We start from the raw sequence: 21,944 nt of genomic DNA, 5'->3' as shown, positions 1-21,944 counted from the left end.
AAGTTATGGCCCGTAAAATTCAGAGAAAAAACGTTCTTTCTTTCATATTTGTGTTAAGCAAACTTTATTATAGATCTAAAGTCTCAAAATTTATGAAATTTAAGCTAGTGCTCAAATTTATGAAAAGTTTCAGGATTTTAAGGTAAGAATATTAAGTTATTGTTTTTCTGTAAGAATAGCTTCTCTACACGGGAAAAAATTTCTGGGAAAATTTACGATACAACTATTGTAAAGCTGGACTATACTTTTATTACTATTAATTGTCAAATATTTTAGAAGAAAAAATACTATTTATTCATGATAAAATACGATATTACTATTGTAAAAAGTAAGAGATGAAAATTTCCAGTGCTGCCTCTGTATCTTTTCAATAGAACTATAGCAAATTTTACAATAGTTGAATTGGAATGTTTCTCAATTAGTTTGAGTGATGGCCGTGCACAGCGCTAGACTTCGAGTTTATGTAAATGTTAAAGGATATGCTTCTTAGTTCATCTCGGATAGCGTAGAGGGACAGTCTCTGGCTACCAACACAGAGTTCTGGGTTCGATTCCCAGATAGCACGAAAATGTCGCTTTCTTTTTCGATTACTGTACAGGTACCAATTAGTCCAACCTTCTATCTCTCTCCCTCCTTAATATTTCTTTAAAAAAAACCAACTATAAATTTTTACAATAGTTGAATTGTAAAGTTCACAAACACATATTGTTTAATTTGCTCTATAGTATTCGACTTTTTACGACTCTTGCTAGTCTTATTTGTTGGATAAAATTTACAATAGTAGATCGTAAAAATTACTAAATGAGAAGTATAGTCCACTGTTACTATTTTATTTAGTAAAAATTACAATAGTAAAATAGTAAAAACTCCTTCAATTTTCTTTCCGTGTACTCGACTTCAGTTCGTAAAACTAAATACTTTCTCAATTTTTTAAAATTATTGATCTCAATAGCGGGGAGTAAGTACAAGAAAAATATTTTTATAAAAATGTTAGTCTTGTTTCAAAACTTTGTGCTCGTGCCACTAAAACTTAAAAAATTATCATTTCTGCCCTCCGGCCGGAAAGTGGCAACTTTCTGGCCGCTGCGCTAAACAAAGTTGCCACATTCCGGCTACGTCGAGCAGAAAAATAGTATACACACCTTGGCCAGTAAATAAGAAAGCCTCAGATCACATGTTTGTCAACCTCGGCTTCGCCTCGGCCAACAATTACATGTGATCTGAGACTTTTCTTATTTTACTGGCCTAGGTATGTAATATACTATTTTTCTGAACCTCCTTTGAGAATAGTATATTACACACCTAGGGAAGTAAAGTAAGAAATGTCTCAGATCACATGTAATTGTTGGCCGAGGCGAAGCCGAGGTCAACAAACATGTGATCTGAGGCTTTCTTATTTACTTCCCGTGGAGTGTATACTATTTTTTTGTCCAACGAAGGCGGAAAGCGGCAACTTAGTTTAGCGCAGCGGGACGAAAGTTGTCACTTTCCGCCCGGAGGGCAAAAAAAAATTTTAACCTTCTCAAAATTTCAAGCGGATACGTTTTTTAGCTGCCTTAACATTTTGAACGGACAAACAACTAATTGAAACAACACAATAACCAAAATAACAGTACAAAAGTTACTATCCAATCCCGAGTAAAAATGAAATTATTATTTTTTACGGAAAAATAATAAATTTCGTTCGACCGCCGCACCACCGCTGCACGACCACCGTTTGGCGGACTATTACGCCGCACACTAAAAATTTACTCCCCCTAGCATCGCCGCACCACTGCTGCACCACCGCCGCACCAATGCTAAATCATACCTACATTTTCACAAAAAATGGTATCATAATCAATTTATCACGCAATAATTAATTAATAAATAATGCGACTATAAATCTTAATCTAAGACCTATTGATCAACCTCCTTTTAATCAAATGTCTAATATTAAAAAAAAAAAAATTTTTTTTAAATCAGGCCAAAGCACCGCGAAATTATTGATTTTTTTAGTCGTATTGTTGATGTCGATTTTTAATTTTGTCCTCGGGTTGTACAGAAGCGGCACGCCTATCGAAATACTCTGAAAGAATTTTAAAAATTGAACTGTGATGGGGTTCGAACCTGGATCGTCTGCATGGAAGTCTCGAACATTGCCAACTGCGCTGCAAGCCATACTTAACTTAAAAAATTTAGTTAAGCTATTTGAATGATCAACAAATATTTTATTTCAATGTATATACCATCAAACGGCGGTATGGTGCGGCAGTGGTGCAGCGGTGGTGCGGCGGTCGAACAAAATTTATTATTTTTTCGTAAAAAGTAATAATTTTATTTTTACCCGAGCGCGTCACAGCTGTGGTGCGGCGGTGGTGCAGCGGTGGTGCGGCGAATAGAAATTTATTTACTTGTCACGGCGCTGGTACGGCGGTAGTGCGGCACTTGTAAAATAATCAAAATTGTCACGGCTGTAGTGCAGCGGTGGTGCGGCGGAATTCTGTTTTTACTCGGGATGATTGGTGTCAATTGGAAGTCAAGTTGGCTACAAATCCAGAATTTTTAAATATTGCTGTTAGATTGACGCCAATCTGCTAACGCAGTTTGGTGCCAGTGTAAGGCACAGATTTCAGACAAACTGACTGCAGAAGTTGGAAAGCTAGAATCTGTTGTCAGTCTGCTTCCAAATAGTCATTAATGGGTCTGTTCAGCCGAACTAAGTTTACTCGGGACTTAGTTCGGCCAAACAGACCCAATGTTCAGCATTCTGACTTAGCCCCATTTTTCATTGATAAAACAAGAAATTCTATAGTTTTTGCCAATTTGCATGCAGCCTGCAAGCATATAAAGCACAAATGTTGCGCTCTAACTTTTGCAGTCCGTCTGTCATCAATCTGTTCCTCAGATTGATACCAAACTGCGTTAACAGATAAATGTGAGTTTGCTATTTAGTGCCCTGATAGCCACCTCATACTATAAGTTGACCATAACTTTACGATAACTTTTAGATTAACACTTATTGTCAACCTACTTTTCGTCAAGTTATCTATAATTCGCGGCACTACGTTATCTGAAAGTTATAGTATGAGGTGGCTATCAGGGTGGTTATTGGGAAAAGAAACTTTTCGCGTCAAAAAATTTGATATTACTTACTGAAGATAATAAGATTAACAAAATTACCGACTGAAGATACAAATTTCTTAATCCAAGACTTCCAAGTCAAAGATAATTCTTTAAAAATGGTTGATGTGAAAGAAAAAAGCAATACTTTATTGGTAGCATTCCCTTTAAACCCAAAATAAAAAAAAAATTGGCGTTTTACGTACAGTATTACCGATCTACCTAGAATAAAATATCAGCCAAGATGCAGCAGCCGACGGAAGGCGCGTCTGTAATCAAGATTGAATATTGTGTAAATAAGTGGATTAAGCGCGCTGTTGATATACCCCAGCCACGTGATGAAATAAACCATCCTTTCAGAAGGACAGCAAGCGGGGCAAAAAGGAACAATGACGTACATAAGAAAAAAGGGTAACCAACACACAACAAAAACACCCATTATAACCCCTAAAGTGCGCGCAGCGCGTCTTTCCTTCGATAGTGAAATTCTCTGACGCTCTTCAATAAACTGATAAACCGTCGTGGTAGTAGTGGTAGCGTTAACATTCGCAGTAGTGACTGTAGCAGCAGGATGCTTGTCACGCTTTCCACTACGACATGGCGTCATGTTGAGCGTCACTTCAGTAGCGGCGTCATCTTCGACTACAACTAAGCTCGGCTTTCCATGAACGCGCGTCGTCACAGTTCGTTCATTGTGATTGGTCTCGCTGCTTACCGATTCTTCAGCGTCATCTGGGTCATGGCTGCCGCCAGCGTTGTCCCTACCACCAGTCCCACCAGGACCGGACCCACCAGGGCCTGCGCCCCCTTTGTTTTTTGTGGACGAAACGACGCCAAAGCGACTCTGACGTGCTCTTTCGCGCAAGCGACGTCGCGTTGCAAGAAAAATTTCTAAGTAGACGAGACTCATCAGCAATAGGGGAATAAAAAAGGAGCCTAGCGATGAATATATTACGTAACCCTGTCGCTGGGTCAATTGACATGGTGTCCCGGGTTCTATTTCTTCAGGCCAATCGTTCCACCCGGCCAACGGTGGCGAACTTATTGCGCCAGAAAGTATCCAAACACCGGCAATTGTCGCCAACACACGCTTCAATGTCCGTTTTTGAGCGTAATTTATTGGATCGGTTATCGCCCAGTAGCGATCCAGGGCTATGGCACACAAATTAAGTATACTCGCCGTACAACACAATACGTCACATGTTAACCATAATTTACATAAATGAATCCCAAAGATCCACTTTCCCAAAAGCAAATACGCTACGTTGAACGGCATCACTAGAATGGCTACCGCTAAATCGGCGACTGCCAGCGATACTATGAAAAAATTTTGGACTATACGTAATGGCCGGTATGTGAACACTGACAGTATCACTAAGGCGTTCCCTAATACTGTTGCTAATACTAAAAATCCCAGGGTCAGTGATGCTGCCGCTGCCTCCCATGATGGCAAGTTAGCTCCCGTGTCTTCTTCACTGCTGGTACAACTTTCAGAGTAGTCATCACTGGACATTGTTCCGCCGGATTCCCCGCTTGCGTTCATTCTCGTCTTATGTTATTCTGAAAACAGAAAAAATTTTTATTGAATTTTTGCGATTTGAGGTTGAAATTTTATATAATAGGAGGAATTGTGGAGCAGAAGATAAGTGATGGGTGTTTGACCTGATTTAATTTAAGAGAAGAATTTACTTCAGTGGAAAATTAGGCGCTTTGATCTCCAACGTTACAAATTAAAGTAAAAGTTAATTGTGGAAGTTAAATGAAATGCAAATTAGAGATAAAATTTGTAATTTGGCTACTGTTTGTTGCAATTTTCTCTAATTAATTGAACCTTTTGTTAAAACAAAAATCTTAAGCTGTTTTTTAAGCAAATTTTTAGTAGATCACATAGAAGTCTAATCTAACTATTGCATTGGTCCTCATGACGGAAACTTTGAAAAATTTTCCTATATTCCGATATAACTCGACGAGCTGAGTCAGAAAATACATATGGTTCAAAAAATTTATATATATATACAGAGTGTCCCAGAAGTAACGGACGCCATTGTAGCATCTGATAAAAAAAAATAATTCTGAGACGAAAAGTCCTTAGCCATTTTTTAATCAGACGCATAGATAATTAATTATTAATTAAAATAACGTCCTTTTATGCATTAGAGAGAGAGCGCTAGTGTCAAGTGCGTTCCAACGAAGACGCTTGCACGTGTGAATGTGTAAGTAAATATGTGTGACTACGTTAGCTATAGAAACTAGTTAGTCATACAGTTAGTTGTGTCTTTGTTTGGCACATACTTTACTGGACACTGGCGCTCTCTCTCTAACAAATAAAGAGACGTTATTTTTAATTAATAATTAATTATCTATGCGGTTAATTGAAAAATGGCTAAGGACTTTTCGTCTCAGAATTATTTTTTTCATCAGATGCTACAATGGCGTCCATGACTTTTGGGACACCCTATATATATATATATATATATATATATATATATATATATATATATATAGCATATATATATATATATATATATATATATGCTATAATATATATATATATATATATATATATATATATATATATATTTTGTATTATTTGATGATGGTCCTGAGGGAGCCTAGGCTCCAGGACTAAATAAACATTTATCTATCTATCTATATATATATATGTACGATATAACGCGGCTTGTCACGACGATAGCTCTTTAAATAAACTTTAATTTGAGTACCATATCATATGTGTACATGGAAAGAAAAATATGGGAACTATTCCCATAATTTTATGGGAACAGTTCCCAGGTAATTATAGGAACTGTTCCCATAATTATAGGAAATTTTCCCAGAATTATGGGAAAATTTCCCATAATGATGGGAATGGTTCCCATAATGGTATAAGAATGGTTTCTATAATTATAGGAATGATTTTTATACAATTATAGGAACCATTCCTATAATATTATAGGAAATATTCCCATAATGATATAGTAATGGTTTCTATATCACTATGGGAACTATTTCCATAATGGTATAGGAAGGACTCCTAGAATATTATAGGAATCATTCCTATACCATTATGGGAATTATTCTCAAAATAAAATAAAGATAAAATCTTCGTGCGGAGTGAGTTCGAAATGATTCCTATAATATATACACGGAAAAAAAAAAATTGGGGCAGCCACATGATTTTCATGTTGTAGGCAATAATAGTTAAAACAACAATAATAATAATAATCTATATTATTTAGAGAAAAAGGAAAATTTTGTGGCCAGTGTATTTATGTGATAAAATGGGTTTTTGCTTGGAGTTGTGCCTTTTCAAGGTTTCATATCATTCTCACCAATAGTCAATTTATTATAATAAGAATTTATGCTGCATTCGAAAATGCTCTGTGTCTAGATACATGATGAAAAAATGACCTTGTATCTGGTAAACTATAGATATTTTTGAAGATATAAACTCATCTCGATGTTACACTCATCAAGAGCTTTCATTTGAGTACCCACATGCATTTTTGATATATTTTTCATATTTACATATATATAATATATATAAATATATAAAATATATGAAAAATTGATGTGGGTACTCAAATAAAAGATCTCGATGAGTGTCATATCAATATGAGCTTATATCTTTAAAAATGTCACTAGTTCACAAGATACAAGGTCATTTCTTAATTATTGATTTTTTTAAAAATATAAGCTCGTGTTGATGTTACACTCATCAAGAGCTTTTATTTGAGTACCCACATGCATTTTTGATATATTTTTCATACTTACATATATATAATATATATAAATATATAAAATATATGAAAAATTGATGTGGGTACTCAAATAAAAGGTCTCGATGAGTGTCATATCAATATGAGCTTATATCTTTAAAAATGTCACTAGTTCACAAGATACAAGGTCATTTCTTAATTATTGATATTTTTAAAAATATAAGCTCGTGTTGATGTTACACTCATCAAGAGCTTTCATTTGAGTACCCACATACATTTTTGATATCTTTTTCATATATATACATATACATAATATATATAATTATATGAAAAATTGATGTGGGTACTCAAATGAAAGGTCTCGATGAGTGTCACACCAATATGAGCTTATATCTTTAAAAATTTCCGTAGTTCACAAGATACAAGGTCATTTCTCAATTATATGTTTAGAGATTAATATGTTAAGAGCATTTTCGAATGCAACCTAAATATCTATTATAAATTGACTATCATCATAAATTGACTATCGACGAGAATGATATGAAACCTTGAAAAGGCACAAATTCATGTCAAGTCCTTTGCAATGACTATATATTTACTAAAAAATCGATTTCATCATGTGACTATCCAGGAGACAAAATTTTTCTTATTCTCTTAATAATAGGAATTATTATTATGATTATATTTTAATCATTATTGTTGTTTTAACTACTATTCCCTGCCACATGAAAATCATGTTGCTGTCATATAAAAGTCATGTATCTTCCACAGGAATGTATCATGCGGCAGCCCCAATTTTTTTTTTCCATGTAGGATTTAAACCTATATGTTGTAGGAACCATTCCTATACTATTATGGGAATGGTTCCCATAAATTATGGAAACCATTCCTATAATAGTATAGGAATTATTCCTATAGCATTATGGGAACCATTCCCATAATATTATAGGAATAGTTCCCATAATATTATGGGATTAGTTCCCATAATGATATAGGAATAGTTTCTATAATAGTATAGGAATCATTCCTTTCGCTTGGAAAAGGTTTATATGTTCCAAAATATATGATTAAATGTATTAATATTATAATGTGATATATGGAACGATATATAAAATCATATCTATAATTTTGCCACAATAATATAAAAAAATATATTGTAAATAAATATATCATTCTCATGTATAAATTATATATTCATCAATATATTTGCTTCATGTATGCACGATCCATATGTGTATCGGTACAACTTTTTATATATTGATACCCGAGTAAAAATGAAATTATTATTTTATGCGGAAAAATAATAAATTTCGTTCGACCGCCGCACCACCGCCGCATCATACCGCCGCACCACCGCTGCACGACCGCCGTTTGGCGGACTATTACGCCGCACGCTAAAAATTTACTCCCCCTAGCATCGCCGTACTACCGCTGCACCACCGCCGCACCAATGCTAAATCATACCTACAATTTCACAAAAAATGGTATCATAATTAATTTATCACGCAATAATTAATTAATAAATAATGCGACTAGAAATCTTTATGTAAGACCTATTGATCAACCTCCTTTTAATCGAATGCCTAATATTAAAAAAAAAATTTTTTTTAAATCAGGCCAAAGCACCGCGAAATTATTGATTTTTCTAGTCGTATTGTTGATGTAGATTTTTAATTTCGTCCTCGGGTTGCACAGAAGCGGTACGCCTATCGAAATACTCTGAAAGAATTTTAAAAATTGAACTGTGATGGGATTCGAACCTGGATCGTCTGCATGGAAGTCTCGAACATTGCCAACTGCACTGCAAGCCATACTTAACTTAAAAAATTTAGTTAAGCTATTTGAATGATCAACGAATATATTATTTCAATGTATATACCATCAAACAGTGGTAAGGTGCGGCGGTGGTGCAGCGGTGGTGCGGCGGTCGAACGAAATTTATTATTTTTTCGTAAAAATAAATAATTTTATTTTTACCCGGGCGCGTCACAGCTGTGGTGCGGCGGTGGTGCAGCGGTGGTGCGGCGAATAGAAATTTATTTACTTGTCACGGCGCTGGTGCGGCGGTAGTGCGGCGAATAGATAAATTCTTTACTTGTCACGGCGGTGGTGCGGCGGTGATACGGCACTTATAAAATAACCAAAATTGTCACGGCTGTAGTGCAGCGGTGGTGCGGCGCTTAAAAAGCCGTGCAGCGGTGTTGCGGCGGTGGTGCGGCGGAATTCTGTTTTTACTCGGGTACCTTATACTTAAAATAATGTATCGATAAATATATGGTATCACATATATTCTTCATATACAGTACATGATATATTATATATGATTTTTATGTATTCGGTAATATAGCAGATGATATATACTAAGCGATGTATGGATCACCATATAATAATGAATATATTATTTAAAATACATGGTTCCATATATAGAATAAAATTATACTTTTTAATATAGACAATTTTGCCGCCATATATTCATCACTCATTTGCAATATATTGTATAATATATTTTGAACGATATATAGTATTTTCATGCGGGCTATAGCATTATGGGAACCATTCCCATAATGGTATAGGAATAGTTCCCATAATTTTCTTTCCGTGTAGTCTCAAAATTATGTCCTATTCCGCTATGCCAATTATGAAATTTGCTATTGCACTGGTTTCAGTATTTTTCCGTCGACATATATTTCTGTCGATTGCATAGAAGTTAAAAGCCCTAGTTTTGTATACAATCCTCGTTATATTTTTTTTCTATTCATGATGAAATCTACTTCCATTTCGGCTGCCGAATGGTCTTTTTTTATTATTTGATTTATTTCTAAGGCCATTTCTGACTATACATAATTTATAATAGGTTTTTCTTTAAAAAAATTATGATATTTAAATAAGAATTTCTTGAACTGAATGCTATAGTATGAAAGTATGTCAAAAGACGTTCAAGAAATTTATCTATTAGATAGTTTTTATAATCTAAGAAAAATTTAACTAGAAAAAAGGAAATACATTTATTGTTCTAAGCATTTGTTAAATAAGAGATTTTCTTGAAATCAAACTGATAGTAACTGTAATTCTTAGAGTACTCGCGATTTCATTGAATATTTTGATGATTTTAGTTCAATAAATCCACAGATTCGGTAGAATCTGGCGCCAAGTTCCGTTCAAATCCGTTGTAAACGGAGCGCCAGACTACCGACTGTGTTTACTGTAAGCAGAACGGTATTTCGAGGTTGCAAAATTTTATTTAATTATATGGTTCTCCTTTTTCCAAAATGATATATTATAAAAGTAATTTATACTTTATTTTACTGATATTAATTAATTATAATCAATTATAACACTTAATTCACTTAAAATTATTAAATTTTATCAGCACAAACTATAGTAAGCCCAGAAATTTCGATCCTGACTTTTTTTCGATGGGGAATATCAGCGCCACAGACTAGATAAAATAAAAATGTGTAGTAATCCTTCTTATAGACACGCAACTACAGTAAAAAAAAGTGATTCATAGCTTGCATCTATGGCCGCCAGGGTGCACTGGAATTACATCTACATAAACTGTAGCTTCAAGGGGATAGTTTGCAGTAAAAATGCAGTCAACACGAGATTTAAGTTGTTATCAATTGTAAATTTTCATTATAATTACAAAAAATACTAAAATCCGAACAAAAACAGTTTCACTGTAAAAAAAGTCGCGCCAAGTCCACGTTCATAAGACTATTATGAAAAAAAATTTTTTTTCTTTACAAAAGATACAAAATAAAAAAATAAAAAAATCCGAGTAACCGATATGATTGTTTATGATTTTCGGAAATTAAAAAAAATTTTTTTGTAAATTTAAAAATTTTAAAAAAATTTTAGAACGTACTTGGTGTGCATCATTGTGTATTTCAATTTTTTTAAAGTCCTAGTAAATAGATTTTACGAATTTCATTAAAAGTAAAATATTTTGCAACCGCGCACACTAAATACGTTCTAAAATTTTTTTTTTAATTTTTAAATTTACAAAAAAATTTTTTTTAATTTCCGAAAATCATAAACAATCATATCGGTTACTCGGATTTTTTTATTTTTTTATTTTGTATCTTTTTGTAAAGAAAAAAAAAATTTTTTTTCCTAATAGTCTTATGAACGTGGACTTGGCGCGACTTTTTTTACAGTGAAACTGTTTTTGTTCGGATTTTCTTTATTCACGGCCGAAAGCACGTACTTGCTACTTCTGTTGGGAATCAGAAAGACCGACATTTATGCTTTGGTAGGGGCGCGCATGCGCGCTGCTCTAGTGCGCTGGAAGAAACTAGTTGTGCACTGAATTGATGTACGAGGCAGCGAAAAAAAAGTATTCACCAGAGCTGACGCGGTTTATTGTGCACTCAGGCCTAACCTTAAAATTGCTTTTGTGGGTTCTTATGTCGTTGTGTGTTGAAATTTATAATCTAAAAAATTATATCGAGTGAAAAATAATAAAAATTTTTAAAAATGAATGCGTTATCACCATCAAAAGGAAATTTTAAGGAATTTCGATACGGAAGCTAATCTAATTATAAGAACAGATACGTTACCTAAAAAGTCTGCAGATAAATATTTACACAGAAAGAAAGGTTCACTTGAACCAAGAAAATATTTTTCTTCCTAATTATTTTCTTGACACAAGAAATTTCACTTATTCCAACAAAATTAATTCCCTTGCTTCAAGAAATACGTGTCTTGATCCAAGACAATTTATTTAAATCAAGAAAATTTTCTTGTTTTGAGAAAATTTCTCTCTTGTTCCAAAAAATTAACTTCTTGACAGAAGTAAATTTTCTTGTCTTGAAAAAATTTTTCTTTTGCTCCAAAAAATTAAATATCTTAATAATAAATTTTCATTAATATTTTTATTGACGAACATGTCAAATGGGAAGATCAAATAATATTGAATCATTTTTTTTCATTCATTATTAATAATTTTTATAATTCTTATAGTTCATGTACTGGTAATAGTTGTGATGAAAAAGAAAATATGCAATAATTAATTAAAAATAGTTGACAAATTACTCGAAATAATTAAAATTCTGATAAAATTAATGATTTTAATGTATTTGAGTAATCAAAAATTAATAAAAATAAGACTATTCAATTGAATTAATTTAATTTTAAAAAGTTACTTTTATTTTTGTCTATTTAGATGAAGTCGATGCCCGCCCCCGACCAGCCGCACTCGCTTCGCTCGTGCCGCAAATGTCGGGCGGGCATCGACAACATACTAAGAACATTTAACTGTAACGTTAATTGATTTGTAAGTCAGCGTACTTTCGGCCGAAAATAAAGAAAAATAGTATACACCACACGGGCAGAAAGTTTGAGAGCCCTGAACTGCGCGCCATGATGCCCTCGGCTTCGCCTCGGGCATCATGGCGCACAGTGCAGGAATCTCAAACTTTCTGCCCTTGTAGTGTAATATACTATTAATCAACAGTAAATAGTTCCGCTTCAGCAGATACACGGAAAGAACAATAACCCACTGTACATCCTCGTATAGTATACTCCGTGGTATTTGTAGTGAAAAAAAATTTTTCTGGCTAATGACAATTAAAATCATTATTATATTTGTTTAATTAATTATAATTTCTGTTTCAAAGTGTCTCAAAGTGTTTATAAATTTACTAACTAACTACTGTAAATTTATTAAGTAACTTTATTGTATTTAGGTAACTTTAAAACCTTGCTGTTGTTATATTATCAAACTTACAGTACTATTGTAATTGTATTTTTATACTGTATACTTATATATATATATATATAAAATGTATTGCTTATTGATGGCCTTGAGGGAACTTCAGCTCTAAGGACAAATAAATATATATCTATCTATCTATCTCTTTCTAAATTGACATATAATTCTAAAACTGGGGACAAGTTTTTGGTGAAAATTACAAAAAAATAGTATCAAGGGAAACAATAATACAAGTCTTGCCGAGAATATTTTTTAACTTTACTTGAATTTTTATTCACTAATTAGCGATTCTAATTACTGAACTAAAATTTCTCATATTTTTTAACTAAAAGGTTCCTTTTATTCGATAAAATTATTTATTCTCAGTATTCCACACAAAGTAGTGGTGAATTTCGTTTTTGTTACTTTGCGAAACTCGGTAATTTTTAGGGGAATAAACAATAATTAGCCATTTAAAACTTATCAAATATTAAAACTTTTGTCTCAATTATCGATAGACTCTAACTAGCGACACATTGTTCTATTTAATTACCCTTAATATAGATGCGCTGAGTAACTTCATCACAAACTCAAACAATTCTTTTAAAGAAGATTTAAACAAATTACAATAAAAATTCTCAAACTTTTAAGGGTAATTAAAAAGTTCTAGGTGTTTAACTAACTGTCTCTAAACAAATTACAAAAAAAAAAAATTCTTTATAGTTTATTATTTACTATCTTCAACTTTTCCTATAAAAGACTGTTATTATTTAGAACGATAAAATAAAAAAATTTATCGAGCTTCTCCCGTCGCAGCTACTAAATTTACGGGAATAAATGAAGTGCCTTTTTGCAACTCGGGCGATATCTTCTGAAACTTTTTTATGTACCGCAAAAAACTTAGTCCGTGGTCAGTAATTTCATGGTACTATCAACAGAAATTGAACTCTCGAGCCTTTAGGACTTGAGCAGTTTTCAATGAACCGACTCCTCGATAGTTTTTTTACGGGGAACTAAATGCCTCAGAGAATAAAAAGTTTAGATAACCATTGAATGGATATTAAAAAAAAACTTTTGTTATTGAAATAAACAAAGTATTATCCACTGAAAAATCTCCGATATTTAAATTAAAGAACGGAATTTCGAAGAAGTTTATTATAAACTAAAATATTATCGCGTAAATAACATCGATCGGAAATTAACTGTCTGTGTATGATTGAGAATATGTGTAAGTATAAACTAAATTATTTATATGAAAACATGTTTGCAAAAAATTTATGTAAAAACAAGAAAATGAAGCGAAAAAATTGTATTTTGGTTTATTTTTTCGTAAAATTTTAAGTAAAGTGTTCAAAAAATTTTGAAAATTGAAGAAATCTCTTTTTTAAACGAATAATTCGTAAAAATAGTAAAAAAGTTTGGAAAATCCAAAAGTGCACGCCTCATAACGCTCAATCATTTTTTAAGAAAAAAATTAATTGTATAATTAATTAAAAAAAAAAATTATAATTAAGTAATTTCTTACAGAGTATTTTTTATTTTTTTTTTTTTAAATATCGGCGCCCTTTTTTTTTGTCATATGCGCACGCAGTCTAAAAAAATCTAGCTTGATCAAGTGGCGCCAAAGTTTTCGCGTGATAAATAAGAAAAGTTCGTTTGGCTTTGTACGGTTGTATCCGTGAATTTTAATAAAAATTCAATAAAAAAAAAAAAAATACATAAGCTAGGCCACTGATATGAAATACGGACCCAGTTCATCGAATTCGTAAACTAATAAAAAAGGTCCGGTCTTGAAATATCAATTTGTTCGGGAGTAATCGTTGGTACATCCAAAATGGGGTGACATCCGGACGTCCACGTAAAATTTTTTTCAAAACGTTTTTTTTTTTCAAAATAGCAACATGAAATGATTTTAGAAAGTAAAAGATGGTTTAATTTAAGTGTTTTTCGGTGTACATCTACTTATATTATTGAATAAGTGTAATATGGTTGTGATAGAGGCATTTAAAGATCACAAAATTGCTTGATCTTGACGAGTCGAGTATAAAGCACAACCTCACGCGCTTCGCGCTATGAGGCGTGCAAAAAAAGTTTGAAAAATCCAAAAGTGCACGACTCATAATGTTCATTTAATTATGAAATATAAAAAAAAAAAAAAAAACTTAAGTCGTTCAAAATTAATTGCCGAAAAAACAGCTGTAGTAGGAAGGTACTGCACAAGCGCCCCTGGTGGAATAAAATGTACATAATATCTATAGATATAGATGTATCACCATCCATGTTAATTTTACATGGATATATATAGATATACAGTCTTGTAGTTTTCGTTTTTTATTAATTGCAATTAAACGACACTGAATTAATTAATCATTCGCATTCAGTGACCTACAATCGTCGATTAGAATTTAAAAAAAAAAAATTTTACTCAAATAATGGATTTTTTCACAAGTTACAGTATTTTCGGGTTTCACATATGACGGACAGGAAAATTTTTTGACCTATTTTGGTGTTTTTTTCCAATTCTATTGCAGTAAATCAATTTTTAAAAAGTATGAAATTAATTTCCATTAAATTATCTCGACAATAGTATGCAAAATATCTTGATTCCGTGAACTAACAAGGCTATAATAATAAAAATAGCCGCCAAAATGAGGCGAAAAAAATTTTTCGATCGTAAAGCACTCTCTGATGCTTCGCATCATGAGTCGTGCAATATTAACATACTAAAAATCTAAAATATTTGTCACAAAATTTTATGAAAGATCCGGAGACACGATAGTGTCTCGCGCCAAGTACACGTCCAATATATGGCGTGAGACAACGTGTCTCTATTCTCTCGTCATATGTCAACATAACCTCCTCACATATTTAGCTCTATATTTTTTTATTATTGCTAAGACACTAACACTTGACATCATTGTTAATAAGTTTCTTTTTACCAATTATGCATATATTACAAAAAATTATTGGATCTTAACAATTATTTATAATATCGCCAGTTTTAAAACTTTTGCTTGCGCCTGTTTTCGATTCTACGAGAGATTTTACAAATTTAGGGCGAATTTTCTTATTTCCAAGTTGGCACCACTTAACCCTGTTATTCTACCATCTAAGTAGTTAATATACTAAGTACTGAACTTAGCGCCGATATAAGTAGTTGGTCTTTAGTTTAACATTTCAATATATGACAGTAAGTGGAGCCACAAAATCATTACCGCTATATTTTAGATGTCACATTGGTTAGTCACGCGCGTCATTTAAAGTATTGTAGTAATTTTGTTTGTAATTAAATTATTACAAAAATTCATGCATAAAGAATCAGCTGAATTACTTGAGAAGTACATATTTGGAATTTCAAAATATTTATAGAATATTTGATAATGTCACTTAATATACTCTTTACAAAAAAAAGATATATCCCACAAAAAACAGTTTCACTGTAAACCGCCGCGCCAAGTACACGTCCAACTATTGTTACAAACTATAATAATTCAATTTTTACAAAAAACTATTGAATCGAAAAAAAAAAACGAAGTACAAAAAATTTTTTAGATTAAAAAAACATTAAAGACAGTAAATACTAAGGAAAAAAATTTAGTGTACTTGGTGTGCTTTACAATTCACACTACAAGTAACAATTTTAAAAACTGTGGATAATGAAAGTATTCGAATGATGCTCAACAAATACATTAAATTTTTTTCCTTAGTATTTACTGTCTTTAATGTTTTTTTAATCTAAAAAATTTTTTGTCCTTCGTTTTTTTTTTTCGATTCAATAGTTTTTTGTAAAAATTGAATTATTATAGTTTGTAACAATAGTTGGACGTGTACTTGGCGCGGTGGTTTACAGTGAAACTGTTTTTTGTGGGATTCATTTTTTCAAATTTTGAAGTTCTAATCAAGCTTGACTAAAATTTGTCAAATATTACGAAAGGTTTTTTTCTCACCTCCGGGCGGAAAGCGTCAATTTTCCTCCCGCTGCGCTAAACGAAAATGCCGCTTTCCGCCTCCGTCGAGGAGAAAAATAATATACACTTCACGGGCAGTAAATAAGAAAGCCTCAGATCACATGTTTATTGACCTCGGCTTCGCCTCGGACAACAATTACATGTGATCTGAGACATTTCTTATTTTACTGCCCTAGATGTGTAATATACTATTTCTTTATACCTCGGTCGAAAGTACGCATCTTTTGCACCTATTTCGAAGCAGAAAGTTAAAGATTCGTGTATTGGTAAAGCTACACATTCGCCCTCTATAACAGCGGGAGCATAAAATGCTTTCGTTACCGCGACTGACATTAGTCATTTGTTACTAACTATATTTTGTTTACGCTGATCATTTACAATTGATAGTACAATACAACTTGGTTATATTTTTTTCTTTCTTCTACTTACATGAGATATTTCATATATCCACAGATTCGGTAGAATCTGGCGCCAAGTTCCGTTCAAATCTGCTGTAAACGGAGCGCCAGACTACCGACTGTGTTTACTGTAAGCAGAACGGTATTTTGAGGTTGCAAAATTTTATTTAATTCTACGGTACTTTTTTTTCCTAAATCTTATATTATAACAGTAATTCATACTTTATTTGACTGTTATTAATTAATTATATTCACTTATAACAATTAATCTACTTGAAATTATTAAATTTAATCAGCACAAACTACAGCAACGCAAAAATTTCGATCCTGACTTTTTTTCGATGGGCAAAGTGATCTGCCACAGACTTAATAATTCGAGAATGCATAGTAATCCTTCATTAGATGGGAAACTACAGTTAAAAAAAGATATTTCACAGCTTGCATCTACACCCGCCAGGGTGCGCTGGAATTATTTTTACATAAACTGTAGTTTCAAGGGGATAGTTTGCTATAAAAAATGCAACCAACGCGAGATTTAAGTTGGTACCAATTGTAAATTTTTATTATAATTACAAAAAATACTAAAATCCGAACAAAAACAGTTGCACTGTAAAAAATCGCGCCAAGTCCACGTTCATAAGACTATTAAGAAAAAAAAATTTGTTTTTTTCTTTACAAAAATATATAAAATAAAAAAATTAAAAAATCCAAGTAACCGATATGATTGTTTATGATTTTCGGAAATTAAAAAAAATTGTGTTATAAATTTAAAAATTAAGAAACAAATTTTGGAACGTACTTGGTGTGCGTCATTGTGTATTTCAATTTTTTGAAAGTCCTAGTAAATAGATTTTACGAATTTCATTAAAAGTAAAATATTTTGCAACCGAGCACACTAAATAAGTTCCAAATTTTTTTTTTAATTTTTAAATTTATAACAAAATTTTTTTTAACTTCCGAAAATCATAAACAATCATATCGGTTACTTGGATTTTTTTATTTTTTTATTTTATATATTTTTGTAAAGAAAAAAACAAATTTTTTTTTTCTTAATAGTCTTATGAACGTGGACTTGGCGTGATTTTTTTACAGTGAAACTGTTTTTGTTCGGATTGTTCTTACAGAAAATGAACATGTAATGTCAGCGCTTCACGGGAAAAAAGTTTAGATCTGCTCTGATCAAATTTGATCTGAGCAGATCAGATTTGATCTAAATTTAGATCTAAGTAGATATGATCTAATTTGATCTGCTTAGATCAAACCAGATCAAGTTTGATCAAAATAAAATTGAAAAGTAGATATGAATAGATCTGTTCTGATCAAACTAGATCCACTCTGATCAAATTAGATCAATCCAGATCAAGTTTGATCAAAATTAAATTAAAAATTAGATATAAATAGATCTGACTTGATCTAATTTAATCTGATTATTACGCGGGAAAAAAAGTTTAGATATGATCAGATCAAGTTAGATCAAATCAGATCAAGCTTGATGAATATATGTAATTATAAAGGTGATATGGATAGATCTAATTAGATCTGCTCTGATCAGAGCAACTCTACTTAGGTACGACTATACTTTATGTTCTAATAAATAGCTCTTATAAATGCACTAATTTTGATCACGTTTTTTTTTATTTAATACAAATTATAACCGGATGTTATTGTTTCAATAGAAACTTTGAGTATTTTTCTTTACAATCACGTGCATGAAACCTGGTGTTAAGTAATTTATTTATTTGTAATTAATCATCAAAATTGTTGAAGATCAAGAATTTTCAATTTTCAAAAATTTATAACTCAGAAACTATCAACTTACGGAAAATTTAATAAGAGTAATTTTCATCTCAAAATTGCCTAAAATATTGAAAAAAAAATATCCGATCTCAAAAAAAACTATTTCTCAAATAATTGTTTAAACAAATAGCTATAAACAATAGATGGCGCAGGATTTCGCAAAAATGACTGCGATATTCGGTTTCAGCGGGTCAAAAATCATAAAGTAATCATATTTTGTACATCGACGTCAAAATTTTACGAAAAGATAATACAGCGCCTACACTATTATCTGAAGAGTAACTCAGTCAGGTACTTCTAGTAGCTGAATGGTACGCTCTGGGACTGACATGCAGGAGGACCCAGGTTCGAATCCCCAACATCGCAAATTGTTTTTCAACGATAATTCGACTTTAAATCACGGAAAATTGATATAAAATACATAATTTCTAATTTGCAAGTAGGAATAAAATAAATTTTACTATTATTTTTATTTTATAAACTTTTTTATAAATTGATTCTGTTTCAATCGAACCAGATCTGAACAGATCAGATTTGATCTAATCAGATAAAATTTGATCTGGACAGATCTGGCCAAAATGCAGATCTGCTCAGATCTGACGAATTTGATCTGATTTGATCAGAGCAGATCTAAACTTTTTTTCCCAGGTAATATGAATATAAGTTAAATAATTTTTCTTATATTTTTCTAAGTCCGTTGATTTATTCTGAATATATCGTACGAAATAGTATATTACACACCTGTGGCAAGAAAATGAGAAATGTCTCAGAACACATATATGTTGCCCGAGGCGAAGCCGAGGTCGACATATATGTGATCTGAGATATTTATTATTTTCCTGCCATAGGTTTGTATACTATTTTTCTGTCCGACAGAGGCGGAAAGCGGCAATTTCGTTTAGCGCAGCGGGCCGAAAGTTGCCACTTTCCGCCTGGAGGGCAGAAAAAATTTTTTCTTTATTCACGGCCGAAAGCACGTACTTGCTACTTCTGTTGGGAATCAGAAAGACCGACATTTATGCTTTGGTAGGGGCGCGCATGCGCGCTGCTCTAGTGCGCTGAAAGAAACTAGTTGTGCACTGAATTGATGTACGAGGCAGCGAAAAAAAAGTATTCACCAGAGCTGACGCGATTTATTGTGCACTCAGGCCTAACCTTAAAATTGCTTTTGTGGGTTCTTATGTCGTTGTGTGTTGAAATTTATAATCTAAAAAATTATATCGAGTGAAAAATAATAAAAATTTAAAAAAATGAATGCGTTATCATCATCAAAAGGAAATTTTAAGGAATTTCGATACGGAAGCTAATCTAATTATAAGAACAGATACGTTACCTAAAAAGTCTGCAGATAAATATTTACACAGAAAGAAAGGTTCACTTGAACCAAGAAAATATTTTTCTTCCTAATTATTTTCTTGACACAAGAAATTTCACTTATTCCAACAAAATTAATTCCCTTGCTTCAAGAAATACGTGTCTTGATCCAAGACAATTTATTTAAATCAAGAAAATTTTCTTGTTTTGAGAAAATTTCTCTCTTGTTCCAAAAAATTAACTTCTTGACAGAAGTAAATTTTCTTGTCTTGAGAAAATTTTTCTTTTGCTCCAAAAAATTAAATATCTTAATAATAAATTTTCATTAATATTTTTATTGACGAACATGTCAAATGGGAAGATCAAATAATATTGAATCATTTTTTTTCATTCATTATTAATAATTTTTATAATTCTTATAGTTCATGTACTGGTAATAGTTGTGATGAAAAAGAAAATATGCAATAATTAATTAAAAATAGTTGACAAATTACTCGAAATAATTAAAATTCTGATAAAATTAATGATTTTAATGTATTTGAGTAATCAAAAATTAATAAAAATAAGACTATTCAATTGAATTAATTTAATTTTAAAAAGTTACTATTATTTTTGTCTATTTAGATGAAGTCGATGCCCGCCCCCGACCAGCCGCACTCGCTTCGCTCGTGCCGCAAATGTCGGGCGGGCATCGACAACATACTAAGAACATTTAACTGTAATGTTAATTGATTTGTAAGTCAGCGTACTTTCGGCCGAAAATAAAGAAAAATAGTATACACCACACGGGCAGAAAGTTTGAGAGCCCTGAACTGCGCGCCATGATGCCCTCGGCTTCGCCTCGGGCATCATGGCGCACAGTGCAGGAATCTAAAACTTTCTGCCCTTGTAGTGTAATATACTATTGTATATTATAAATTTTCACAGCGTGAAGTTAAAAATCTTGTTTGCAAAGTATCATATTTTTTAGTGAAACGAAATCACATTTTCAGCTTTATTTGATTGAATAAATTAAGTTTAACTTGGCTGCAAACAGTTCGATATACGGTTATTATTTTTCCGATTAATATTTGCTGAGTAAATCATATTGTTTCAACATATAAATCTGATAATGAAAGCATTCTAATTAATAATTCACTCTTTTATTTAGCATCCGATTTGCCGGTATAATTAAGCCGCATGGCTTATTGCATAATTTTCGTGCCTCAGCGACGCATTGCGTCGAATAGATTATTTTTAATAGTTAAAATATAAGCTTGATGAGCGAAGCTGCAACGGAGCTGATTGATTCACGAAAATATTGACTTTTTTACCAATCACTTCAATCCACAAGATGGATGGCGGTTAAAAAAAGGTTTACCGCAAGCTTTCTATCGATTGCGAGCTTAGAGCGTCGATTGAAATGGAAGCTAGCGTACGTCAGCTAAGTAAAAGTCTAAGATTTTTTGCTAGTTTAAGACCGACGGAGCTAACAAGCTAATAGGAGATTTAAAGAATAGAATCCGACAAGGCAACTATTGCCTTGATATATTTCAGTTTGTTACTTCCTGCATCGTTGGTGGCTCTGCAGTAAGGAGCACCAAACTCAAGTTTAGTAACAGTAAGTCAGTTTCACTGATGAGTCTATTGATGTTACTCCGAAGAAACTACCTTGTATTTGACATCGTGACGTTGTGATTATAACTGGATTGAACTTAAGGAAGAAACTGTTATTACACTGAAGAAAAAGTTTTTTCCTCTCGAAATATAGAGTATTATTGAGCGAGTATTATAACAGTATGCATTTCTACTGGTGTAATCCCCACAGCAATACCTAGTTTAATCCTCGGACTAATATCCCATGTTATTATAGCATAGCAAAAGTAATGGCAGCGCCAGGAATTAATTTCCTTAATTTTTTATTTGGAAATTATTAACGAACATACACGGATAAATTTATATTAAATAAATG

General features: G+C 32.3%; 1 protein-coding gene across 2 annotated transcripts in view; it reads right to left on the bottom strand.

Moving 5' to 3' along the window:
* Positions 1–2,382: 2,382 nt before the first annotated feature.
* LOC123262459 (putative tyramine receptor 2) overlaps positions 2,383–21,944 on the bottom strand; it is a 183,869-nt gene continuing 164,307 nt past the window's right edge. For both annotated transcript variants that reach the window (XM_044724680.1, XM_044724679.1), the window contains one exon: positions 2,383–4,662. In XM_044724680.1, the coding sequence (XP_044580615.1) occupies positions 3,338–4,645 (1,308 nt within the window). In that variant the 5' untranslated portion in view covers positions 4,646–4,662 and the 3' untranslated portion in view covers positions 2,383–3,337. The remainder of the gene's footprint in view (positions 4,663–21,944) is intronic.

The sequence above is a fragment of the Cotesia glomerata genome, linkage group LG4 (assembly GCF_020080835.1).
Source record: "Cotesia glomerata isolate CgM1 linkage group LG4, MPM_Cglom_v2.3, whole genome shotgun sequence".
Classification (NCBI taxonomy): Eukaryota; Metazoa; Arthropoda; class Insecta; order Hymenoptera; family Braconidae; genus Cotesia; species Cotesia glomerata.
Note: the sequence above shows the minus strand (reverse complement) of the source record. Positions and strands in the feature narration are given on the sequence as shown.